The sequence below is a fragment of the Polypterus senegalus genome, chromosome 18 (genome assembly GCF_016835505.1).
Source record: "Polypterus senegalus isolate Bchr_013 chromosome 18, ASM1683550v1, whole genome shotgun sequence".
Classification (NCBI taxonomy): Eukaryota; Metazoa; Chordata; class Cladistia; order Polypteriformes; family Polypteridae; genus Polypterus; species Polypterus senegalus.
Window position 1 is genome coordinate 35,503,533 of NC_053171.1, and position 27,890 is coordinate 35,531,422.

The 27,890-nt window shown below is 42.5% G+C and overlaps 1 protein-coding gene and 1 long non-coding RNA gene across 3 annotated transcripts in view; one reads left to right on the forward strand and one right to left on the reverse strand.

Moving 5' to 3' along the window:
• Positions 1 to 27,685, forward strand: part of LOC120518925 — a 31,851-nt gene extending 4,166 nt beyond the window's left edge. Inside the window, exons 2-6 of one of the 2 annotated variants that reach the window (XM_039741949.1) lie at positions 2,042 to 2,106; positions 3,982 to 4,056; positions 7,164 to 7,247; positions 26,375 to 26,507; positions 26,620 to 27,685. In XM_039741949.1, coding sequence (XP_039597883.1) covers positions 2,042 to 2,106; positions 3,982 to 4,056; positions 7,164 to 7,247; positions 26,375 to 26,507; positions 26,620 to 27,209 — 947 coding nt within the window. In that variant the 3' untranslated portion in view covers positions 27,210 to 27,685. The remainder of the gene's footprint in view (positions 1 to 2,041; positions 2,107 to 3,981; positions 4,057 to 7,163; positions 7,248 to 26,374; positions 26,508 to 26,619) is intronic. The other variant, XM_039741950.1, reaches the window with a different exon arrangement.
• On the reverse strand, positions 210 to 26,682 carry LOC120518926. Its single transcript, XR_005631323.1, has 3 exons — positions 26,609 to 26,682; positions 558 to 683; positions 210 to 326 (listed from the first exon to the last, which is right to left on the reverse strand). It is a non-coding gene; the product is annotated as an uncharacterized LOC120518926 (long non-coding RNA).
• Positions 27,686 to 27,890: the final 205 nt, after the last annotated feature.

Consider the following 27,890-nt stretch of genomic DNA (forward strand, 5'->3'; position numbering starts at 1 on the left):
AGTTTGCATGTTCTCCCCGTGTCTGCGTGGGTTTCCTCCGGGCGCTCCGGTTTCCTTCCACAATCCAAAGACATGCAGGTTAGGTGGATTGGCAATTCTAGATTGGCCCTAGTGTGTGCTTGGTGTGTGGGTGTGTTTGTGTGTGTCCTGTGGTGGGTTGGCACCCTGCCCAGGATTGGTTCCTGCCTTGTGCCCTGTGTTGGCTGGGATTGGCTCCAGCAGACCCCCGTGACCCTGTATTCGGATTCAGCGGGTTAGAAAATGGATGGATGGATGGATGTATATTAGTGAACCAGGAATGTGATGATGCAGGGTCAAAATGAGTTCTAAAAAAAAAAAAAAAAAAAAAAAAAATTTATACTTTTAAAACTAAAATGAAAACTATTTAATTACCATGTACAGAACTCCAAACTAGAAAACACACATACAAAATTAATCACATACAATAAAAAAATGATTGCATTTACTACAAAACTATTAATAGTATTGGAAAGCTGCTTTGTAGACAATATTCATGTTTTTTCCTTCTGGTGCAAAGAAATACAAAGTGTCCTCACCTTCACGACCTGTGTGGCACTCAGTTTCCTCTGCTGACAGATCACACTCTAGTATTCCATAACACTCCCTCTATCTTGAAACAGTAGCACTACTTTCCAGCTTTGTCAAAGTATTGTTTCCTAATCCTAAAAGAAATGTAAAAAGCGAAAAAACTGTGTTTAGACTAAATGTGATAAGTGATTCCAGTTCATTTTAAGATTTAAATCAACTGTGAGGCTTTGACCACTCGCTCTCACCCTAAGCTGCTCCCACTGTGGGGTGCAAGGCAAAGTTAAAAAGTATGTCAATACAAGGACTGAAGCAACTTGAATTTTGACTGAGAAGTGGTAGCTGACAGGCCGTAATGGTGATGTAATGATGGATATAAAGGGTAAGAATCAAGCCCAGATTTCTCCATTGAAAGGTTACAGTCTGTGTGGTGCTGTTTCTCTGTCAACTAATTACATTAGAATATAATGATAATATTTCATGAAACTTTCTCCAGCCCAGAGGGGGCATATCAAAAACCTAACTTATGGTGAGGAGTACCTGCGTGCCATGGCTTGGAAAGCCCAACTGTGGATAAATAACAGGAAAACAAATCAAACAAAGGTTGTGCTTTTTAGATATAGCAATGGTGATGGCAACCCTGTGGACAACCAGTTGAGGAAAAAGCAAACAAACTACAACAATAACAACATTTATTTCTATAGCCCATTTTCACACAAAAAGTAGCTCAAAGTGCTTTACATAATGAAGAAAAGAAAAATAAAAGACAACATAAGAAATTAAAATAAGACAACATTAGTTAACATAGAAAGGAGTAAGGTCCGATGGCCAGGGTGGACAGAAAAAACAGAAAAAAACTCCAGACGGCTGGAGAAAAAAAATAAAATCTGCAGGGGTTCCAGGCCACGAGACCACCCAGTCCCCTCTGGGCATTCTACCTCACATAAATGAAACAGTCCTCTTTGTAGTTACGGTTCTCACGGAGTCACTTGATGTTGATGGTCATGCAGACTTCTGGCTTTTAATCCATCCATCATTGTTGGAACATCACGGTGCTTTGAGTAGATGGAAAAAAGGATACCGGAAAAGGAAACTAAAGAGAGCTTTATAAATGGAAAATTAAAAAAAAAAACACTGTATGATTTGGGGTGTGTGATTTACAGAAGCAATTTATATGCATTATCATGTTTATGAATTGTACATTAAATTGCCCCAGCCTTGCTTGATTGAGCAGTTACTGTACATGCACAAATCCATCTTTCAAGATGCCCCTCTAACAATTTTTAGACAATGTTCAGACATAACCCAAAATTCTCATGTGACTCATTTTCTCTTAAAAGACATCAGAGCCAATTATCTTTCTTAAAGCCTTTAATCCAATGTATTATTTTATTAGAAGTCAAATGGGAACAATTAAAAATAAACTGTGGGCTGCTGTTCTAATCACAAGGTAAGTCATTGAAAAAAGAAAGCTCATTTCTGCTCTGCTCTCCAGGCATCACTGGCCAAGCTATCCCTCAGAGAAGCATCATTCAAGCACACCCACCCCGCAGAATGAAGGTAAGCCTTGTTTAAAGTGAGAAAAGGAGATTACTAGCTGTGTAACATCTGAACAGCACAATTCTTGTAAAAACCAGTGAGCTTTGGTAATGTTCTCTAGATGACTGACAGGCATGAGTCCTAAAACATTCATTGAGAATGGGATGAGAAATCACACAGAGTATAAAACCAAACTAGCATACAATATTCTAAGCAAAATATTCTGCCTATAGCTGAAGTGAACTTACGCAAGAATTGGCCTGGTAAACCACAAACCACGAAAATCTCAATTTGAGGGAACATTAGCTCCACGGATGGACCTGATCCAATGTTGAGAAATGCACTGTTCACTTAAAGTGCTAAACACAAGGCCACAAAGGCAAGAAAATTGCAAAAAGAAGAAAACAATTACACCACCAATAATAATTTTATACTCAGCTTCTACTAAAGAATCATTCAGCACAGTCCACCACAGGAAATGCCAGGAGACCCCAAATAAATATTGTTAGAATTAAAGTTGCTGTAATGGTTAAGACACACTTGTTCTTTTTCTGTTAGCAAGGGTTCTCAGGGTGTTCTCATTACCAGAGAGGGGAAACTTAATGTATTTATTTATTTTAAGTTAACGTTTTTTTTAGTGCAATACACCAACCAGTGCTTAACCAGATGTTTTTTCCTTCCACCCATTGCTAGAACTCTCTGGGAATGAAGAGTTTTCTCTGCATTTCTCTTGGCCGCGTCCATGAAATGACACACAGACAGATAAGGCATAAATAATCAAGTCAAAAACTCTGAATGTATAATAAAAATGCAAACCATGCAATGTAACATTAATAGAAATATTTGATACACAAGTATAATATTTCACATGCAAGTTATGTACTGTATGAATGCAAATCTTATTTAATCCACAGTGACACCTTTAATACAGACTGAACCTCATACTGTAGATGCCTACACTAATTTACTTTTATATCTACTAAACACACGTGGTGTATTTAAAGAATAAAGAACAAACAGTCAATTAATCCTTATACTGTATTATATAGTGCCACTCAAAGACTGAACCTTATACTGTAGATGCCTACACGAATTTACTTTTATATCTACGGAACAATCAGTTAATTAATCCTTATATTATATAGTGTCACTCATATCACTCGACTATGCAAATAATGAGAATATAATCCATTGTAAAAATCACCAGGTTCAAATTCACTTTTGTAAAGGATCTCAGATCTTATATCACATATATAAATAGCTAGAAGTATCAGTTAATCTCTGGTTTTACTCTGTGTGACACAATGACTAGCAATGGCTCAGCCCAAAAGACCCAGTCTTGATTATATTCTTTGTAGAGTTTATGTATTGTCTATTGTATTTTCTCCAAACATGAGGTAAGTTTGAGAATTTTGCATACATTATGTGAAGAGAGAATACATTTTTAATATTCAATAGTGGAAAAGGAATATGAAGGAAGTATTTTACCTGCGGGGTGGCACAGTGGCGCAGTGGTAGCGCTGCTGACTCACAGTTAGGAGACCCGGGTTCGCTTCCCGGGTCCTCCCTGTGTGGAGTTTGCATGTTCTCCCCGTGTCTGCGTGGGTTTCCTCCCACAATCCAAAGACATGCAGGTTAGGTGGATTGGCGATTCTAAATTGGCCCTAGTGTGTGCTTGGTGTGTGGGTGTGTTTGTGTGTGTCCTGCGGTGGGTTGGCACCCTGCCCAGGATTGATTCCTGCCTTGTGCCCTGTGTTGGCTGGGATTGGCTCCAGCAGACCCCCGTGACCCTGTATGCGGATTCAGCAGGTTGGAGAATGGATGGATGGATATTTTACCTGCAAAGATCAAGATTAAAGCCTGGTACTGGCAATAACTTGGTTTGTCCTCTTCCAGAGATTGGAGCCCCTTGCATTGCCACAACAAGAACGCGCATCTCAGCCGCAGCCCAGTGCATCTCCAGATCTCCAGGTAAGATGAACTTTCTGTCTCTGCACAGTAAATATGCACTCAGCCACTGACTCCTTCAGAGATCACCCTACCCTGGCAGCTCTAACTTCACACCACACTCTGTCAAAGGACCCCTAATTACATTAGTACTGCTGTTCGCCGCTGTGCCACGGCTTCTACTCGGCGTTACGTTAAACTGAAAACTTAAGGTCGCAGTAGGAGTCGCGCTGTTTTTATAAGATGATGTACACGTGTTTGAGTAAGGTAACAAAAATATATATGTAATTAAAAGAATTCAGCATCTCCCTACTTATAACCGTTCACCTCACACGAACTTGGCGCAACTCACTTAATAAACTGCAATATATTAAACAGTATATTAATACCACGTACAAATCACAATATAAAAGAACTATCAAAAATAATGCAATATAAATGACAATAATGACATTACTTTTAACACCACGAACGCCTACTTGAAAAAGAACAAGGAATACCAACAGACAAGTAAACCGTTGCACACACAGAAGGTAGCGAAGAAAGGAAGGGCGGATTATAACATAAAGCTTAACGTACACATTTGAAACAGTCACTAGAACTATGCACAAAGCTCCTTGTTGAAAAGAAAATGTGACAAGTCAGGTAAGCAAACGCTGTAACAGAATGCGGATAAGAGCTCACGCCCTACATGCCTCTCCACAGCCTACCTTAGCTACTGGGCGTCGAGGGCGATTAGGCGTGCAAAACTCACTTATTAAGCTACAGACATGTCAAAGGTCAACAGCAATAATAAAATAATAATAATAATTAAAAAATTCAAATCGAAATAACCAAGAGGTATTCGTGTTGAAATTAGCAATGTGAAATAAAACCATGTTACATTCACCCAGCACCCATGCTCTTTAATTGCTTCAAGCCTATGGTACATGGTTTCTAAACCAAGGGTTCCCAACCCAGTCCTTAGGGACCCCCAAACTCTCCACGTTTTTTTTTAATCCCAGTGTAACTTTAGTGGGCAATCACTAACAGTGCACTAACACATATGGGCTACATAAAATCCTTGGGGTGCATAATTTGATGAGTCCCATAATGGTCACTGTGACAGATAGGGGGCGCTGTCATCCCCTTGAACCTTCAGACAAGACGTCAGACACCAGATAAAAGTCCCAATAATTTTATTTTTACAAAAATACTGTGCACAAAGCTCCCTCCACTCCACTACACTCATAAACAATACAATTCTCCAATACACAGTCAATAATCAAATCCTCCACTCCCAGACGCGTTGTCACCCTTCCTCCCAACTCAGCTCAACCCTGGGATCTCCCACAGTCCTCTTAAAGTCCTCGACCCAGAAGTGCTTCTGATCCCCCAGTCCATGTGATTACCCAGCACTTCTGGGTCAGGTGAAAACTCCTCTTTTTCTTCAGCCCGGAAGAACTTTATTTCTTCCGTCCTTGTGACTGGGAAGTACTTCCGGGCTATACAGAGAATACAAGTCCTTGAGCCTCCCTGGTATCCAGCAGGGCTGTGAAGGAAAACTCCAAGGTCCATGATGCCCTGCTGGAATTTGGGGCATCTCCACATTGCAGGGAGGGCTCCACCTGGCGGCTTGGGGGGTATTGGCTGGGATAAGCTGCCGGCCATAGTCCATACCATCCATATAGGACCCATATAAAACACAGTTTGGGGTCCTGGAGCCTTGTTCACCACCTAGTAACCTAGCCTATTATAATTCTTGAAATCAATTATTCACAATTCATAAATACCATCTTACTTTAGCCCCAACTCCACGGAAGTGCCCAAAAAATAAATGAAGAGAATCACATGCCACAAATGCTGCTTTCCATTCTACAAAAGAAGAAAACACACTCCATTTACACACAACATTTGCAATTCTAATTTCTGACTGTACACAAAAAAGGATTGTCCAGTCGAAAGATTAACAATAGAAACCACAATTCAAAAGTACAGAAGTAACAAACCAAGGTGAACTTGGGAATCAAAGGCTGTATAAAGTCCCTTTGAATAGCCACATGCCTCAAGTCACATAACTAACTCATCGTAAAAGCTGGGGGATCAAGACGCGGTTCCTGGAGAGCCACAGTGCCGGCAGGTTTTCATTTCAGCCACCTTCTCCATGAGTAACACATTTATAATGCTAATGGATTATACTAGTCAGGTAATTCCGTTGCTTAACTTTTTTTTTTCTTAACGATCAGCCAAAAAATGTGATGCAAAGCAACCCAACAAATGACCAGCTAATACAAACATCTCCAAATGTCTTAGAGGGCCACCATTTTTGCTCTAGCCTATCTGCTCTTCAGTAGTTAATGAAACACGTTACGTAATTCTCTAATTCTCAGTCACTTCCAAAACTGACTTTCTTTTTCTTCACTATGAAAATGTGGGTGGCTGGTGTGTATGTGTGTGTGTGTGTGTTCAACCTGCGATTTACTGGCACCCTGTCTAAGGTTTGTTTCTGCCTTGTGTCCTATGCTAGCTGGGATAGGCTCCAGCAGACCCCCCGGACCCTGTTCAGGGCTAAGTGGGTTAGTAAATGACTGACTGACTATGCAAATGCTTGATGTACCATAACAAATGACTAGTTCTCAAAAGTCTTCTTTTCAAATATTTTATTAGGGCAGTTACTGTGTGAAAGACACAAGTGCAAATGAGATCAAAGTTAGCCTGCTGACTCGCTTTTTGCAACTCCCTATTGTCTGACTGCTGATTCAAGAAAAAAATTAAACAATTAAAATCAATTACAATTCAGTTAAAAGAAGTGTGCTAAATTAGAAACAGTAACTGGTCATTAACTAAAAACGCAGAAAGCCACAGTAGCCCTCCAGGATCTGAGTTTGACAGAGTTTGTCTAGGGAGCTTTAATCGAAATGTTTGTGTAAAAGTGAGCTGCTCAAGATACTGTAAATGTGATTTTGCCTGATAAAGCACCAGGAGGGTTTGGCTGATGCCTGAGAAATGGGTGAGGTTGAGGGCATTGTATGAAAACTGGCAGTTCTGACCTGACCCCATAAAACAGCCACCAGAGCCATACACATGTCTCACTCCTAACTGACCTCACAGCATTTCGTTGTACCAAGCATCTTCATCTTTGTGTCTCACAGGACTTCAAAGACGGCAGTGGTGATGTGATTCAGCGCACTTCCACTGGTAAGCGGAGACCCAACTCTGAGATGGCAAGAAACCAGGTAAATGTCGTTTACAGCAGACCTTGTCAAGTGCTGAGTACAGCTGGTGAACTAACTGTGAGTTAGCTGTGCAGTGCCTACAGACTGCAGACCACCTTAGCTACTCTAATAATGAAGAAGGTGTAGGCCACCTGACTCCTCTCCCCAGTCTCATCCCCTTCATCAATACACCCCATAAGTGCAGAATCAACCGAGAATTTATGCATGTGCCATGACCTGGGGCCTCATGTATAAACGGTGCCTACGCACAGAAATGTTGCATAAGAACTTTTCCACGTTCAAATCGCGATGTATAAAACCTACACTTGCCGTAAAGCCACGCACTTTTCCACGGTACCTCATGTCTTGTCGTACGCAAGTTCTCCGCTCGGTTTTGCAAACTGGCGGCACCCAGCGTCAAAGCAGTGCTACTGTTCCTGTGTGGTTACTCATTGTTTTCCTGACGCGGCTTTATAAATACACCGAAACTAACCGCATATTGTTTATTAGTGTAATACATCTGATTGTAATTAACTCGTAACAATATAATGGTCCAGGGAATAGCCATAGTATTCCAAATACCATAACTGCTTTAGCGTTGTTACTCTCACTTCTTCTTCTTCTTTCAGCTCCTCCCGTTAGGAGTTGCCACAGCGGATCATCTTTTTCCATATTTCTCTCACTGCACGACTCGGAGTATTTATATCACTGTATCTGAGTGTGAATCACAGCAGCAGCTGATCGGAAAGAGAATTATCGGTATACAGCTTTAAGGACACGCTGTCTCAGCCACTGCAAAACGTTTCAAAGCCTTTCCTGTACGGACCTCGCGGTTCAGAAACAGTTTAATCCCAAGAACTTTAAATGCACTCAATCAATTGCTCCTTGTAGAACGGTTTGTACTTATAAGTACAATCACCCCACTGTAAACTTGCACTACAGTTATAATATCTCACAACCTGAGCCACTTTATAAAGCGCGTATTTACATATGATGACAATATCATTTTTAAGGTGAAATGCAGCAAAATATGTTTATTATATTATACAGATAAAACTTTAACTTCATTTAAATAATCCATATTCTTCACTGGGAGTATCGTTAAGGATAGAATAATTAAAATGTACTATGAAGATATTTCAATGTTCCTTAAACGTTTTGAAGAATCGGCGCTAAGCTTACAGATGGCTTAACGTCTATTACAGAGCTGATTGTGTGGCGATCTGTTACTTGGGGAAAGAAAAGCACTGACTGCAGTGACGGCTACGCCAATATATATTGAATATAAAACAGAAAGAGAAAATAACAACACAGATAAAAACGCAGCGACAAATTTCGCCAAAAGTTAAATGCTTGTCATGAGCACGAGGCGGCTATGCAGTGTCTGCAACGGACGTGGCCATCCACCGTGCATAAGATACTTTACTGACATTGGCGGGCGAAGGAGACACCGATTCTTCCTCTGCCCAGTGCCACCACAAGCCTAGAGCCGCCCCTGATTGTACTGCTGCAATAAATTATTTCATCGAAGTGAAACACATGTTTAATAACGTGCTTTAACTCCTATCATCATGAAAATGACATCACGTATACATCTCAGTATTTTAGTTATTCAGAGAGCTGTAATATCACGAATGTCATGGATTCTGTGTCCTGTCGGATGAAGAGAGCCAGTTTAAGAAGCCAGTAGTGATTCCCACACATAGAGCACATACGAGTAGAAAATCAAATACAAAACAAAGCATTTAACGTGCTACTTTAATTACGATGTGATTTGAGAAACTGGTTAATTAAACGATTTTAAGATGAAGTTTATGATGTTCTACTTTAATGACAAAATAAACTACGTGATTAAAGTGGAAATGTCGAGATTCAAGATGAAATTTAGTGCTTTTTTCCCCACCGTGTGCCTTTTTTCTCTGTACCCTAATAAGCTTTCATATGACACTCAGACTGTGGGCTATAACTCGGCTTTCACGGCAACTTTGATATGTGACTTCTTTTTTATTTCCGGCACTGTGCGATTTTGTGAACGTGAGCTTTCAAGTTTCTCCAAAACGCTATGTCACTCGATCAACTTCATTTTGTTGATTATACCACGGTTTATTTGAACAAATAGTATGTTTTTCCTTTGCCTCCACTTGGTATTCGCTGAAATTCTTATATTTTCCCCCGTGCTTTTCCCATTGTCTTTTCACAGAAGGCTGAGCTTAAGGGCGATTTATATTGATTTGCATATTCAAAGAGGCGTAATTCTGGGAGGAGTTGGGGCGTTACATAAAGCGTGCCTGCGGCGTTAGTTTTCACGCTGATCGGGATTTATGTAGCGGAAGAACATGGAAGTTGGAGTACGCACAGATTCCTGCATCTGGATTTTTCTGTGTGTAAGCACATTTCGGCTTTTGTGCTTACGCCATGTTATAGTGCGAGTTCTACGCACGGCGTTATACATGAGGCCCCTGGTGTTATATTGATAGTCTGATGTGTACGAAGTGAAAAGAAAAGGAGACAGAACGTCTCCTTGTGCTGCTTCAGTGTTGCTCACATCCATATCAGAAACACATTCCCATCATGATAGTAAAAATATATGGAAAATATACACTAGTGTCTTATTCATGCCATACTGATTTGTTTTACAATAAGTGAGCATGAGTCTAGGAACAAATGCACCCTGTGATGGACCGACAACCTGTGCAACCTGTGTCCAGTATTGCCAGAGTATTCTCTATACTGGATGAGCAGACTGGAAAGAACAAGTGAGTGAATGGACAAACAATCAACACATACAAGGCATTCAGCTCAACAAAAGAATAAAATTGCAGTGAACACCTAATGTCATTGCTTTGAGGCTCAAAGTACATTCATCCATCCATCACCATCATTCTGTTCAGAGTCGGGGCTTATCCCAGCAGCACCAGGCACAGGTGAAAAAGCAGTGCAGCATGGGATGCAAGTTCATTACAGGGTCCACTCTTTGACACTTACAGTGGTCTGCCAGTTACAGTGTAGGACTGTAAGGGCTCTAAGGCTGTGGGTTCAGTTCGAGGCTGGACTATATGTAACTTTGAGCAGGTTGTTTCACATACCAGTACAATTATTAAATATCACATGTGGAAATGATGTTCAACAACGTTACAGATGATATATATATATATATATTTTTTTTTTTTGTTAAGAGTAAATGGTTCTTCTCAGCTATTTCCATTGATGAACCCCACACAATGCACACACCACAACCCAGTAACCTCAGATTTAAGGGTTCTGTCATGCAGTGGGGTTATTACCCCTGACACTTCTCTGTGGGCATGTGTTTCATAGATAGCCAATCCATAGTGACATGTCCTCTGCCACCTGATATTTCCCTGGTGCTCCCTCGGGGGGTGGCTAAGGGAGTCACACACATGCTCTGCAGAGTAACAAACATCATTCACCCAGTCAGTGACCTTGTTTGCTGAATTTTTTCTTGAAAATTCACTAAGTGTCTGGCTTAAGAAATCTTTTTTCTCACTTCCCCATGATGCTTTGCAAGGCTAACATGGCAGTCATTGTGAATTCCTTGGAAGTTCGGATGGCGTTCTTTGTAATGACCAACACGATTGATTCAAAACAACAAAAAAGTATGGTGTCACTGCAAGATGGTAAATATTTTCTATTTTTCATGTCACCATAAAATGAAAAAAACAAACTTATTTTTAGATAATTTGAACTTATATAGAATAATTATTGAAAATCTATCCAGGAAAGGCTACAAAAAATGAACAAAGACTGAAATTCATAACAATGACGCTGATCCCTTGCTTCACAGACTGTTAGTAGTGATAGGGAGTTTGGGAGACGCAGAGAGAGAGAGAGATACATGACTCTCGGAGCTGTTGTCTGATATACTGTATACTGTATATTGTGGCCGGGAGCAGGAATGACAGACTGCTAGATCAAAATTTGGGGCACTAACCAGGTCATCCTGTTTAACAAAAGGGAGAAATAAGCACAAGTAATGCCTGTCTTGATATTTTTACAGTGAATCTCAGGCCAAAACAACAAAAGAGTCTTTCTCTTAACCAAGAGGTTGCTTCACAAGACGAGTTCTGTCTATCAGATCATCCTGGAGTCAAATTATACCTCCTGCTCAGGAGTCTGGGATTCTTATAGACTAGGGACTGGAAGGGGTGGAGTCAGGTGCCCTCACAGGGCAATGTTAGTGGTAGCGGCCCCTCTGACTCTGGCAGATTATTACATACCTAGACATGATCCGTAAAAAGATCCCCCAACACACGTGTGACTATATATTTATTAGGACAAGAACAAGAAAGAAGTTTCGGGGGATCCACCCCATATATTATCAAACAGTAACAATAAAAAAAGTATTCATCAAAGACTGAGTCATAATGTGATTACTTTGGTGAGTGGAGGTCTTTATACATGCTCAGCAGGAAAAAGCAAGATATGGGCAGAAGGGCATGGTCTGATATGGAAGAAGGTGGAACTTTAATTGGTCTTCCCTTCTGGACATCTCAGAAGAGAGAGAAAAGGCATTAGTGTGATTCATCAATCCCTGACTCTGTAGCTTACTCTCAGTTAAGCCCTTAGACGGCCTCCCATATATGCCTCGCAGGCATGGTTAAATCTCATTGCACAAAGTCTCATCTCGAGTTCTTGATATTTTTTAGTTTATAATTTAAAAGTGGAATAAGAATCTGAAAATCTAACAACATTACATTAAATTTCAATTTATTCTGAAAAGAATGATACCAAACATATATAGGCTATGTATGTTTTAAAATAAACCGATTTAAAGCGTGACAAAAAAGTGACATAAAATGTCACAAAAAATCGTTACACAAAATCATTGCACTTTTAGGCTCAGGATTTTTATTTTTTAGGCTATATATGTATATATATATATATCTGTATATATATGTATATATGTATATGTATATATATGTATATATATATAATATATATATATATATATCTGTATATATATGTATATATGTATATGTATATATGTATATATATATATATATATATATATATATATATATATATATATATATACCTGTATATATGTATATACACTGCTCACAAAAATTAAAGAAACACTTTTTTTATTGGGCCTGGCATGAAATCAGTTAAACCTGTCTGATAATTTTCTGGTTGGTTAAGCAGCTGAGGTCATTGTTAATCACTTTCAGCTGTATTGGTGTTCATGGACTTAACAACAGGTGCACTAAAGTGGCAACAATTAGAAAACCCTCAAAACAGGACTGGTTTTACATGTGGAGGTCATTTCAAGTTTCTCCCTCTTGATCTTTTTTGGCTGGTTTTCCACTCGTGCTAGTTTTGGTTTGAGTAATTATCTCTACTGGCAGTATGAGGCGATTCCTTAACCCTACAGAAGTTGCACAGGTTGTCCAACTTCTCCAGGATGGCACATCCACACGTGCTGCAGCAAGAAGGTTTAATGTGTCTCCCAGCACAATCTCCAGAACATGGAGGAGATTTCAGGAGACTGGCTGTTATTCTCGGAGAGCTGGACAGGGCCGTAGAAGGTCCTCAACCCATCAGCAGGACCGATACCTGCTCCTTTGTGCAAGGCGGAACAGGCTGAGCACTGCTCGTGCCCTACAGAATGACCTCCAGAGGGCCACTGGTGTGAATGTCTCTACCCAAACAATCAGGAACAGACTTCATGAAGATGGCCTGAGGGCCCAACGTCCTGTAGTGGGCCCTGTGCTCACTGCCCAGCACCGTGGAGCTCGACTGGCATTTGCTCAAGAACACCAGAATTGGCAAGTCCGCCATTGGCGCCCTGTACTTTTTACAGACGAGCAGGTTCACCCTGAGCAGCTGAGTCTGGAGAAGACAAGGAGAACGATATGCTGCCTGTAACGTCGTTCAACAGGTTTGGTGGTGGGTCAGTGATCTACTGACATCTACTGCGTAGGAAATGGTGCTCTGACTGCCATAAGGTATCGAGATGAAATCCTTGGACCCATTGTCAGACCCTACGCTGGTGCAGTAGGTCCTGCTTTCCTCCTAATGCACGACAATGCCGGCCTCATGTGGCAAGAGTATGCAGGCAGTACCTGGAGGATGAAGGAATTGAAACAACTGAATGGCCTTCACGATCCCCTGACTTAAACCCAATAGAACATCTGTGGGACATTATGTTTCGGTCCATTAGGCGCCGCCAGGTTGCTCCTCAGACTGTACAACAGCTCAGGGATGCCCTCATACAGATCTGGGAGGAAATGCCACAAGACACCATCCATCGTCTCATTAGGAGCATGCCCCGGCGTTGTCAAGCATGCATACAAGCTCGTGGGGGCCACACAAGATACTGAAAAGCATTTTGAGTAGCAGAAATTAAGTTTTTGAAAAAATTGAGCCCTCTGTAGGCAGAAAACGTTTATTTCCATTAAAAGACTTGGCATCCTTTTGTTCCTAAGACATTGCCCTGTTGTTATTTGTATAGATATCCAACTTCATATTGAGATCTGATGTATCTAATGTGTTTCTTTAAAGTGTTCCTTTAATTTTTGTGAGCAGTATATATGTATATATATATATATATATATGTATATGTATATATGTATATATTGTAACAAGAGGAGACCAGAGACGTAGAAAGGTTTGGGGCAGCCACCCGTTTAATTCGGTTTCCCGGCTGCAAAAGTCTTTGAGGCATAATTAACAGTTGTTACACAACAGAGTCCAAAACAGAACTGCCTGCCTAAGCAAGGCAGTGAGCTTTATAGCACAGAGGGCGGAAATGATGTCGTCCTCTGGGCCGGAACTGGAAGTGACATCATCCTTGGGGCCGGAACCGAAGTGACCTCATTCTTGGGGCCGGAACCGAAGTGATGTGTCCTTCCTGGAAATGGCGGCTCCTGGTGGGATTTCCGGGTAAGACCTGCAGAGAACTCAGAAAGAGCGCCAGTGCCCGCCCCTGGGCAGATGTATAAACAGTATTTCCTAAGCCCTTCAGCTGCTTCCCATGCACACGCAGTGTGACAAGACTCCCCTCAGCCCAGACCCGTGGGTCGGGCGACCTGCACCGAGAGGTCGTGGGCCGGGAGAGGGCATCGGCGTTGGCATGAAGAGACCCCTGTCGATGAACGAGGCGTATACTTGTACTGCTGCAGGTCAAGAAACCACCTCGTGACCCGTGGATTCGACTCCTGTGAAGGGCCATCCACTTCAGAGGTGCATGATCCGTCACCAGAGTGAACACGCGACCCAAGAGGTAGTACCGCAGCTGAGTTACCGCCCATTTGATCGCCAGAGCCTCTTTCTCCACCGCCGCGCACCTGGTCTCCCTGTCCAACAGTTTCCGGCTCAGGTACATAACGGGTGTTCAACACCGTCGGCGCTTTGGCTCAACACGCACCCAAGCCTGTGTCCGGCGTCCGTCTGGAGGATAAAAGGAGAGAGAAGTTAGGGGAGATCAAGATAGGTGCTGAAGTCAGAGCCCTTTTTAAGTCACTGAATGCAGCCCCCGCTTTATCAGACCATACCACCGTATTAGGAGCTCTTTTCTTTGTCAAATCGGTCAAGGGCGCCGCTCTCGGAGAAGCGAGGCACAAACCGGCGGTAGTACCCGCCAAACCGAGAAAGGATTGGACTTGCCGCTTGGTTTTGGACGGGCCAGGCCATTATGGCTTGCAACTTGGAACACTGTGGCCTCACAGTACCCCGCCCACTAGGTAGCCCAAATATTTGGCTTCCTCAATCCAAAGAAACATTTCTTGGGGTTGATTCGAGCCCGCCTCTCCCAGTGTCCGTAATACTGCTGTGACCTGCTGTATGTGTTCCTTCCAGGTGCTGGAATAGATGACGCGCCATCCAGATAGGCAGCACAGAACGAGTTATGGGGCCGGAGCACTTTGTCCACCAGACGCTGAAAAGTCGCAGGCGCCCCGTGTAACCCGAATGGAAGGACACGATACTGCCAGTGTCCGCTAGGAGTGCTAAACGCGTTTTTCCTTCGGACTCCGTTAAAGGAACCTGCCAGTACCCCTTTGTCATGTCAAGTGTAGTCAAGAATTTGGCTGGTCCCAGTCTCGAGGAGGTCATCCACGCGAGGCATGGGATAAGCATCATTTGGAAACTTGGTTAAGCCGACGGAAGTCATTGCAAAACCTCCAACTGCCGTCAGGCTTAGCAATCAAGACGATGGGACTGGACCAGGGACTACTACTTTCCTCGATTACTCCTAGTGCCAGCATTCGCTTGATTTCAAGTTCCACTTCTACTTTCTTTGCCTCCGGAGTCTGTAGGGTCGCCACGGACGATCACCCCGGTCAGTCAATATGTCATGCGCAATCAGAGAGGTCCGACCGGTTTTCACTTACCACCTCTGGGACAGAGCGGATAGCTGCTTCGAGCTCTTGTTTCTGCCTGGGGATAGCTGCTCGCGAAATTAAGGGAACTTACTTCAGCGAAGAGAGCAGGGCTGTCCGAGGAGGGATCGATCCCTCTCCTTCCACGGTTTCAGCAGGTTTACATGATATATTCGCTCAGCTGGTCGGCGATTGGGCTGTTTCACCAAATAGTCAACCAATCCCTTCCTTTCCTTAATTTCAGAGGGGCCTAGCCAATGGGCGAGCAGTTTAGAGTGAGAAGTTGGACCAATACCATGACGATCCCCGGTTGGAACTCCCGGAGAGTCGTACCACGGTCATAAAGGCGGCCTGTGCTGATTGCGCCTCCTCTATATGACTTTTAGAATCGGTCTTATTGCATCAAATCTACGCGCAATTGGGCGATATATTCCAAAATATTAGTGGAGGGCTGTGCCTCCCCTTCCCAGCCCTCTTTTAAAATATCCAATAAACCCCGGGGTTGTCTTCCGTACAGTAATTCAAATGGAGAGAACCCGTAGAGGCTTGAGGAACTTCCCGATATGCAAAGAGGACAAGGGGGAGGAGTTGGTCCCAATCCCTCCCATCCTTGCTGACTACCTTACGTAGCATTTGCTTGAGAGTTTGATTAAATCTCTCCACTAGGCCATCGGTTTGAGGATGATACACCGAGGTCTTTAAATGCTTTATTTTCAGTAACTTGGCAGTCTCCTTGAACGTTTCCGAGGTAAAAGGCGTTCCTTGGTCCGTCAGGACTTCTCTAGGAATGCCTACCGCAAAAGACTCCTACTAGTTCCCGTGCAATATTTTTGTGGTAGCCGAACGGAACGGCTTCAGGGAATCGGGTAGCATAATCCACGAGGACGAGTATATATTTATATCCTCGGGCTGAGGGTTCTAGGGGTCCTACTATGTCAACCCCAATCCTATCAAAGGAACGTCCAATAAGGGGAAGGGGAATCAGAGGAGCACGGTCCTCCTAGGAATTTGCCGCAGTTGACATTCCGGACAGGAAATGCAAAAGCGCGAACCTCCTCATTAATCCCGGCCAGAAAAAGCGGAGCTTAATTCGCTCTAATGTTTTATCGGGCCGAGATGGCCTCCAAGAAGGTGGGAGTGTGCTAACTCGCAAACCTGCCGCCGTAGGTCCGCTGGATTAGCAACAACTTCGGACCTTCCCCTCATGTTCAGCGACCCGATACAACAAATCATTATCAACGACAAAGTGAGGTCCCTGTGGCATGGGCAAATGCGCGCTGGCGTTAACGAGAACCACTGCATTCTTTATGTGTTTCCGAGAGTCGGCATTCCACTGTTCTCTCTTGAAAGAAGCCGGCGTCGCTCTAAACTGAAAGTGCAACTCAGAGAGCGGGTCCGGTCTGACCTCAAGGGGCGGAGATTCCTCCTGCGCTGCGGGCGCTAGTGGATGACGTAGTAGCCCGCGACGGTCCGGGAGTGTCTTCGTCACTCTCTTGGCCTACCGCCCCACTCCCTGTCGGCTGATTACACGGTGTGGAAGCAGCTTGAGATGAATCGTTGTCATCTATAACGAGGCCATAAGTTTTTCGGGGAATGCTTTCTAAACTACGCCGTTACTATCAGACCAGTCTCGCCCGAGGATTACGGAAGCGGAGGATCCGGATGCACCGCCACGGTAAGCTGTCGAAGGGTTCCTCCGAGACATACGTAACACCGGGCGGTATTGTATGTGCGGATATCTCCGTGTATACATTTTAGACTGGTCTTCTTTTTAATCCACTGTTGCGGTAGAATAAAGCGGCGAGCAACGACAGACACGCTACTGCGGAATCGAACAGCGCTGTTATTTATGTCCATTAATAAGAAGCTCCCCGTATGTTTATCCGCCAGGGATTGCTAGGGGCACACAAACACCCCCGCCATTGTCCCCTACGGTCCGCCTTGTTCCCCGACAGGTCGCAAGCCAGACGGCCCGGCGACTTCGGAACAGGCTCTGGATTGCGTGGAAGGGACTGCTTTAGTAGGACATAGCTCCCGGTAGTCCACAGAGCGGCTGTTCTGCCTCCCAGGTTTCACAGCCGGCTTCTGGGTTTGCAAGGTGTAGCAGCTCGTCCATAGAATGGAATTCCCCCAGGCCGGCTGGGCAAATTCCTGGGGTAGCTTTTAGCAGCAAAAACAGGCCACTTGCTGCACTATTTGTAGGGGTCAACTCGAATGGCGTAGCCACTCACCCACCTGTTGCCAGAGAGCCATAGCCTGCTCTGACAGCCCTTTGTTTGGGTTAAACTCCCAGTTTATTATTTCTTCACCTGCCAGCCTGGGGACAACCCATCGTTAACAGGGACCTTGGTCCCGATGGGCAGCTCGGCTTTCCTGCCAAGGAGAGCATACTGAGCCACTCGAGTGTGTTCCCCAGAAGCCAGCCCACGCCTGTGGGTCCCCTCTACCTTCTCCACGAGATGGGTGGTCAACCCGGGTTATGCTCATGGAGCAGAGCCTGCACCGTCCTTCCTGACCCTCCGGCGCACTCCCTGCCCTGAAACTCGGCCCGGTACTCACCCACCTGGTTCCATGAAGTTCGTGTCCCGGTTCATCGGGACACCATCCTGCCGACTACGCCACTGTAACAAGAGGAGACCAGAGACGTAGAAAGGTTTGGGGCAGCCACCCGTTTAATTCGGTTTCCCGGCTGCAAAAGTCTTTGAGGCATTTAACAGTTGTTACACAACAGAGTCCAAAACAGAACTGCCTGCCTAAGCAAGGCAGTGAGCTTTATAGCACAGAGGGCGGAAATGATGTCGCCCTCTGGGCGGAACTGGAAGTGACATCATCCTTGGGGCGGAACCGAAGTGACCTCATTCTTGGGGCGGAACCGAAGTGATGTGTCCTTCCTGGAAATGGCGGCTCCTGGTGGGATTTCCGGTAAGACCTGCAGAGAACTCAGAAAGAGCGTCAGTGTACCCGCCCCTGGGCAGATGTATAAACAGTATTTCCTAAGCCCTTCAGCTGCTTCCCATGCACACGTGTGTGACAATATATATATATATATGTATATGTATATATGTATATATATGTATATATGTATATATATATATATACACATATACATATATATACATATATATTTATATACATATACATATATACATATATATATACATATACATAGTGGTACCTCTGTATACGTCTGCTTTGGAATAAGACCAACTTGGTATACATCCTGTTTGGACACGAAAAATTTTGCTTGGTATACGACCTTTGTTTGCAATGCGACTCGCGTGCTAGAACACCAGGCGCTACCCTTGTTTACCTGTCTCGAGACAAAGCCACGACTGCCCACGAGCATCAGTGCGGCAGTTGCTAGCATTCAGTAAACAACCCGCACTATAACTCTCTGTGAATTTTCACGTGTGTGGTATAGCCGGGTCCACAGCTCCTGTCAAAGCCCAGTTTTAAAATAAATAATCACCGCGCTCACGGCTTGGTGAGGGGGCGTGGTGGTTTTGTGGCTGAAGCGGTTCTCAGGGCGATTCGCGATGTGGGCATTTCTCACCTAAGTGCACAGGTAAAAGAGACAATCCGCATTTGTAAATAGAAGCGCAAGTTGGCTAGAAGGGGAGGAAAAAGAAAGAACGGATGGGAGGTAGAGAGAGTGAGCGAGTGAGAACGTGCGCATGCATGAAGTAGCTGAAGTAGGCAGAGAAAGGTCAGCTGCAAGTAGGGCGACTCCCCTGTTGGGAAGCAAGGGAGCTGCCAGGTAAAAAGGTACCGGGCTTCTTCTTGTTTTTTTTTTTTTTAAAGAATGCTTCCTGCTGTATTTCAACCTCATTTTTAAGAAGACTTTTTTCTATTGTTTTTAACCTCCACGTTTCTTTTATGGATTATTTATTGGAACTTTGGAGACTGCACTTTAATTTGAACACCGTGTTTTGTTGATTGTTTTAATAGAAGCACTTTGCACTGTTTCACCATCCCCTTGCTTTGTTGTTACTGATGAGCTTAGCAGTGAGGCACATTATCGACGGTGTAGGGTTCAAGGGCTCCCCGGCAGCAGATAGGAGCATACAGCAAAACCCGCATCATCACAACGTGATTTTGTGTTTTTTCATGTAAATTTGAATTGATTGTTGAAAAGTATGATGGTGGCATGCGTATCTGGGACATGGCTGTTGCATACCATTTGCCGAGAACGACGGTATCTACAACTGTGAAAAACAAAGACGTTATTAAAACGTAAAGTGAGGTTAAATTTTCGTTTATTTCATCTAATTGCTTTTGTATTTATGTATTTTACTATTAAGCAGTGTTTAAATTATTTTATACAACCCCATCAAGGTATAATATGCCAATAACAATAGGATTTTTTTTCATGGGAACAGATTAATAATTTTCCCATTATTTCTTATGGGAAAAATGAGTTTGGTATACGTCCTGTTTGGTATAAGTCCAAGAACCTGGAATGGATTAAGGACGTATACCGAGGAACCACTATATACAGTATACGTGGAGTTTGCATGTTCTCCCCGTGTCTGCGTGGGTTTCCTTCGGGCGCTCCGGTTTCCTCCCACAGTCCAAAGACATGCAGGTTAGGTGGATTGGCGATTCTAAATTGGCCCTAGCGTGTGCTTGGTGTGTGGGTGTGTGTGTGTGTCCTGCGGTGGGTTGGCACCCTGCCCAGGATTGGTTCCTGCCTTGTGCCCTGTGTTGGCTGGGATTGGCTCCGGCAGACCCCCGTAACCCTGTGTTCGGATTCAGCGGGTTAGACAATGGATGGATATATATATATATATATATGTATATATATATATATATATATATATATATATATATATATATATATATATATAGAGAGAGAGAGAGAGAGAGAGAGAGAGAGAGAGAGAGTAGATATATATACACAAGGGGGGCCCCAAAAATAACAAGAATTAAAAAAAAAAAAAAGCATTTCTCTAAAAACATTTCCAAAATTTGCCGAGAACGACGGTATTTACGATTGTGAAAAACAAAGACGTTATTAAAACGTAAAGTGAGGTTAAATTTTCATTTATTTCATCTAATTGCTTTTGTATTTATGTAATTTACTATTAAGCAGTGTTTAAATTATTTTATACAAACCCATCAAGGTATAATATGCCAATAACAATAGGATTTTTTTTCATGGGAACAGATTATAATTTTTATAATAATTTTCCCATTATTTCTTATGGGAAAAATGAGTTTGGTATACAGTATGTCCTGTTTGGTATAAGTCCAAGGACCTGGAATGGATTAAGGACGTATACCGAGGTACCACTATATATATATATATATATATATACATATATATATATATATATACAGTATGTTATTGTTCAAACCTGTTCTCAAATTCTTGCAAAGTGACAGCCTTCAGTGCCTCCGTCGTTTGCTTGTTGACCTCATCTTCATCCTGAAAATACTTTCCTTTAAGGTACCTTTTCATTCTTGGAAATAAGAAAAGAATCACAGGGTGCAAGGTCCGGGGAGTAGATGACTGTTGTCATCCTGTTTTTCATAAGAAACTGTCGTACATTCAAAGCTGTGTGGGCAGGAGTGTTGTCATGATGCCGAAGCCACTCGCCTGATCTCCAGAATTCGGGTTGTTTTCTCCACACTGCGTCATGCAATCGCTTGAGCACTTCAAGGAAGCCACTTGGTCAAATGATGCAGAGGGCAGTCTAGTACACGTATCTAGCAGCAAACGTCGGACCCAACGCCTCTCTAGCCTCCAGAAAAAAAGTTCTTGTTATTTTTGGGTCCCCCCCGTATATTATATATATACAGATGCGCATCTTTTTTTCCTCTTAGTGGTAGTTTGTGGCAATTTATATTTTGTTTGTGGTTATTGCCCTGTTTGCATCATAGTAGTACAGTCGTTAGCAGATTGTCCAAATCAGAGGATTCATAAGCACTAAAGGCATTTCATCTGCTTCAGAGCTTTTACAGTTTCTTAGAGAAGAAACACCTTCCAGGACATCTTCCACATGTAGATGTTGCTTTCAGCCTTTAGCTAATATTGCGTGTCACAAATGCCAGTGGTGATCGATCTTTCTCCAATCACCGGCTAGTGAAGAACAGACTCAGATCCACAATGGGACGGGAAAGACCGGATCATTTCACTCTGATATCGATTGAGAGTGACCTGGTTCAGAAACTGGATTTTAGTGATCTGATCAAGGGCTTTGCTGCAAAGAAATCGAGAAAATTACAATTCTGAGAAGCAAGCATGTGTCCGTGTTAATATGCTGAATGGCCTGCAATATTTGATATTTTTGCTTTTGTGTGCATTTGCCATAGAGGCCTAATAGTTACTTGTGATCAGTGCAACCATGGCAAATTAAATATAAAGACTTAGATACGGCACGCATGTTGTCTCTCATAGCGTAAGCCCTATTTGTTTCTGTTCTTCGTGATTTTTGCCATTCACTTTAAAGCTAAGACTCTGTAGAAGGCATTTACTTTATTCTGTGTCACTTTGAGATCTTGATGTTGATGTGTATAGCACTCAAGAGTGTTTTGTGTAGGTAGTGCCCCAGAAATATCTCCAGCCCGTAGGGGCCCAACCCTTCTTAATCTGCCCTGACCATTGCAATATGCACAGAAGAGTCAAGGAAAAAATCAATAGAGGTACAGCCAATCAAAAATGGAAGGACAAGATGGGCAATTTTAACATGAGGTTAAAGATCAGATAACCTAGGTGTGCAGGTTAGGCTAAGTGACAACTCAAAATTTTCTCAGCAAGAGTGAGTGAGTTTGTTTGTGTGTGTGTGTGAGAGAGAGTGAGGAATAGGCATCCTATTTAGAGATGTGTCCTGAATTATACCTGATGGACAGGCTCTAGTTCCCAAAATCATTAAGGAAAAGGACGAAAAAAGACGTGAAAGGTACTTTCCATTCTGAAAAAGGAAGTGAAATTTTGAAACAGTATATTTGAATTGGAATACAGACTGAAAGGGCAAGCCAAAAATAACTGTGACAGCAAAACAACACTGAATTAGCACAGAAATCCAAGAATGCCACAGATAACAGCAATCAGCAAAGATACCTTCCATATTTAAGTAATAATAGTAGTAATAATAATTAATTAATTAATTAATAAGTAATAATAATTATTATGCAACGATAGGTCTGAAATTAAAACTTTATCAGTTATCACTTGGGGGTCCCGGTACACTTGTTACTGACTAGACCTAGACAATGTACACAGGAGATTATGAAGGCTAAATTGATTATTTAGCACAGTATGTACAGTGCAAGTCAAAGGAGGTTAAATCTAAATTCTAAAACTTATTATAAAGGTGTCATCTGGAGCACAGTGTGTAGTTTTGGACTCCATATTTAAAAAAATTCCAGTACAATACAATACAATACAGTTTATTTTTGTATAGCCCAAAATCACACAGGAAGTGCCGCAATGGGCTTTAACAGGCCCTGCCTCTTGACAGCCCACCAGCCTTGACTCTCTAAGAAGACAAGGAAAAACTCCCAAAAAACCTTGTAGGGAAAATGGAAGAAACCTTTGGAAAGGCAGTTCAAAGAGAGACCCCAGTACTATTGTACATGCTGCAAATATAATCAGAGGTGACCTGACAGAGCTCTTTAAAACGTCAAAGAGAATCATAGGCACAGTATGTGGAACACGTCATAAATGTAATGTAAATGTGTGGAGTAAGTCGTCCAGCAGTGAAGTGGATCACAGTATTTTGGTTATCTTCATATCTCAGCTGGGTCATATTTTCAATAACAGTGGGGAATAAAGACTGATGAGCCGTGTCATGCTCTGGTCAGCTCAAAACGTACATAGTGTTATGTTCTTATGAATAATGTATATTAACATAAAAAGATAATGGAAATACAAACAGGCCAGAGGGGATGAAGACACAGAGGTATGGCCACTGAGTGAATAATCTTGACAAACAGAGAAGGAGAAAGATAGAGGTGCCATTTTCTGGTAATAAACTGCTGCTTTAAAGGCACTAGTAATGTAATGTATATTTGAATATACTGAACATTACATTAGAGTCTTGCATAGCCAAATGTGATTGTCAGATGAGAATATACTTTTGGGGACAACTTGTTAAAAAGTTTGGAATGAATAGCAGCAAAACCCACCCCTGAAAAGGCTCCGCCCACAGGGCTTCTTTCTAAACACCCGCCCCCAACTCCTCCAGTCCGTCCATTTTAAACTGCTGGGTTTTCAGGAAGGGAGCAAAAAGAAACTGAACAAAAGACGCTGAGAGAAAACAGAAAGCTCAAATTGCAAGTTATCCATTCAGGAGCTCACAAGGTAACTGAAGATTAATTTGAACACTGTACACTGAGGTAGAAGAGACAACAGACAGACACAAATGTCGGCTGCTGCAGCTACCTGGCTCCACGCGTTTGAGACCTGCTCCTGTCTGCTATGACACCTTTCTATCATTTTGACTACTGCATTACTGTACAGCGCAGCAACAAGTCAAGTTTAGGCGAGCATTGTGGTCTATGGATATGCTACGTGTTAAGATGGCTGCACATGCCATACATTCTTGCATGGCATGTTTGCATTTCCATTTGGTAGTACTAACTTCCATCCATCCATTATCCAACCTGCTATATATTAACTACAGGGTCACGGGGGTCTGCTGGAGCCAATCCCAGCCAACACAGGGCGCAGGGCAGGGTGCCAGCCCACCACAGGGTAATAATGACTTCCTTTAGTTAATCTTTTAGGCATACAGTGAGAAGGTAAATGCTGTGCAGCCTCATCTGGGCTTCTACTGGTGTTGTTACACAGATTTGTTGATTCAGGTGTTTTGAGGACTGAAATTTACATCTCTGATGACTTTTTGTTATCAGCTTTCTTAGTAGTAGGCCTCTCCACATCCTTTTGATGGGGTGTGTCACACCTTTTACTTCAAATGCATATTTTGCAATTTATAATTTCACAAGTATAGCAGCCAGTTCTTTCAGCCTTACATCAACTCTTATGCCATCATTATAAGTGAATGACAGAGAGTAGACACAGTGCCTGTGACAACATTGATGTCTTCAAATGCCAATGTATAATCTAATTAATCTCATGTTACTGAAAAGTTTTTCACTTGCATCAAGTTATGTTTATTTTCAAAACATGCAATGTAATCTCTGGACACATGACCCACGTTCATATTTTTAATAAGGGTCTTTTTAGGAGATTTCTCAACTGTAGACACTCCATCAGACCAGGTTATGATCTTTGCAGTTCAAATTCACTGCCCCTACTTTAAGCGCCACCTTCATGAGGCGTTGGATTGGTGTAGAAATGTGCCACTCAGTGAGCCGTCTGCTTGTTCTCATCCAGTTTTAAGCAGCGTTCATTCTCATTTCTTTACATTTATATAGTGCTTTTACTGCTACTCAAATTCGTGTTGCCATCAGGGGGAAAAAAAAGTAGTGTTTCTTCCCAATGAAGAGGCGTATCCATGAGAATTAAAAGATTCCAAAAACGGCGTGATACACATGCAGAGCAGGTTAGAGGTAATGGAAGTATAACAATTCGAAAGTCTCAAAAAAAAGTATGGTAAAGATTGCATTAGGGCAAACAAATTGAAATGATTACTCGGTGAAATAACAGAACAGCGAAATGAGATCGAATATATCGTTCCGATTTAAACTTTAAGTCGGAGGACTTGTAGATCATCTAATTCGTGTTGCCATCAATGAAGAGGCCTATCCGCAAGAATTAAAAGATTTGTTGTTTGGCGAAAGTGAAATCCCGTGAGAGAAAATGTCAAGCCCTGCGAGACAAGAGCTTATACAAAGAGATTCGGAAAAGTCCTGCCCACACAACCACGCACAGAGTTCAATCATTTCCAATTTGTGTGAATGCCATCGTCAGACACATTTCTTGCAGAGAGAAAGAAACGATATTCACTCATGGGCAGTTATACGTTGCGTTGTCATGATGTAATTCCAAACACGGAATCAAAATTCAATGCGATATTGATGAAAAGGTAAAAGAGATTGAATATATGGACATAGGTGATATGATAAAATGTGGTGGGTTGGTGCCCTGCCCGGGATTGGTTTCTGCTTTGTGCCCTGTGTTGGCTGGGATTGGCTCCAGCAGACCCCCGTGACCCTGTGTTCGGATTGTATGGGTTGGATAATGGATGGATGGATGGATGGATATGACAAAAGTGCACTGCGCGAGATGAAGATCACGCGGCACGGCAGCAGCATCAAACCAGCAGCTGATCGAGCAAAGACGAGATAAAAAAAAATGTAAAAAACTGTACTTGTTTCCCACTGTATCACCATTTAAGAGGGGGTTTCGGAGGAGTGACCGCATCTCTTTGGGGTGCATTCAGCCCCCCTCTTCACAACGTGAGTGGCAGAGACGCGAAGATGCGCCAGCCCCTAGCAAAGCAAGCAGTGGGCAAAGCCCCCTAGTACATTATACATTTATACATCTGGATCAGTGAGACTAATTAGATTTAGGCTTAGGTTTAAGTGACAGCAAAGTAGTTGAGGTCTCCAAGCAATGGCAACCTTGAAGCCCAAAATGGTGATGGTTTTCTGTAGCTATGAAAAATAAAAAATAAAAAATGAATGTAGGAAATGACTGGAAGAATAGAAGAAAAAAGCTTAAAACAAAACAAAACATTTAACAATTGTATCTGTCACCATGTAGCCTGCCTGTCTAAGTCACTGACATGGTGGGTCACTACTGCTAGTGCTCGGCTATTAATATATAAACATAATGTACAGAAATGTGTGGATAACAGGTGCATAAAAGCCATAATTGGCTGTGCTTCTTAATTTCAGAGTGGAGTTTTAGCAGCACAATCACAGATGAGCCGAAAGATGTGCAAACAACGTTTCAGCGAGAAGAAACGAATCAAGGAGATCATGAACAAGAGATACCAAGGGAAAGATCAGCAGATGGCAGTTGAAAATGGTAAGCACAGCACAGACTATATAGAGACTCACATTGACATTACTAATCAGGATTATTAATGATTTGAACAGAGTTATTAACATTTTTAAAATAACATTTACTGTCTGGCCAGGTGAATTGGAGGCAGCTGCACGTCTTATAAAGCGGCCAAAAGAGAGGGACATCTTTTGGGATTCCTACTGTGGAGAACAGGTTGACCTGGAGGAACTTGTGTGTGCAAGTCCAGAATTGCCTCACCATGATCAGACCAGGACCAGTCAACAGCTCTCCCCAGCCTCAGGAGAAATGAAACCAGACACCAGTAGGTCAGCGACCAAATCTGCAAAAAGAGATGAGATGGTTAAGAATTGGATGGATTGGAAGACAGAGAGAAAAGATATGACCCTAAGTGACAACTTTTTAGAGAGTTACTGGGGAGAAACAAGCGAAAATTGCTTGTCCAAGGAGGTACGGAGACACAGACTCGAACCAGAGAACCATGTCAGTATGGAATTCATATCTGAGTCTCTCCGCTCAGCAGAAAAACAGCAAAAATTGTCCCATTCTAAACTGTTAATATCCAGCAGCTTTCTGGAACCTGACTGGAATGGAATGGACAATTGTGGGCCTAAGCAGCCATCAAGACGGCGTTGGCCTGAACAAACCAAGAAGAAAGCAGGAATGATTACCAACTTAGACAAGTTTTCAACTGATGACATCTGAGAGGCACCAAATTTTGATTGGGACTCAAAGACGACAACTTATTTTCATTCATCCCTTCCTTTCTTCAATTTCCAACCTCTCAATCAAAATTTCATTGCAGGTCTACATATAAATGAAGGTTACCCATTAAGCATAAGAAACGACACATACAGTGGATTTAGAAAGTATTTGTATCCCTACAGTTTCTCCACACTTTATGGCATTGTGGATTAAATTTTAAAAGAGCTAAATCTGACCTTTTTGCCCATCAACCTACATCAGGGGTCCCCAACTCCAGTCCCTTTTCTTAATTGATGACTAGTTTTTGCTGCTAATTAACTCCTTTTCCTTTCATTTTAATTAACTTGACTTTTTAAGATTTGTTCCCCTGAATTTTGTCATCGTTTCTCTGAATTGCTCCATGTCTTTCCTTAAATGGCACCCAAACAAAAATGACATGTGAAGTGAGTGAGCCAACAGGAGACCAACTCAGTCAGGGCCTCAAACTCCAACCAATTGCTTAATTAGGTGCCAATTCTTGCCGTTAATTAAACCCGTCCTTTAATTCCATGGCTTGTTGTTGCTCTCATTATGCAATAGTATACAACATTTCCAAAACTGTTGGTTTTCTCTTTTCTAACTGCACACTGTTAAAATGTTTTGGAGACCTCCATCTTTCTTTATTTTCAGATATTTTATGAT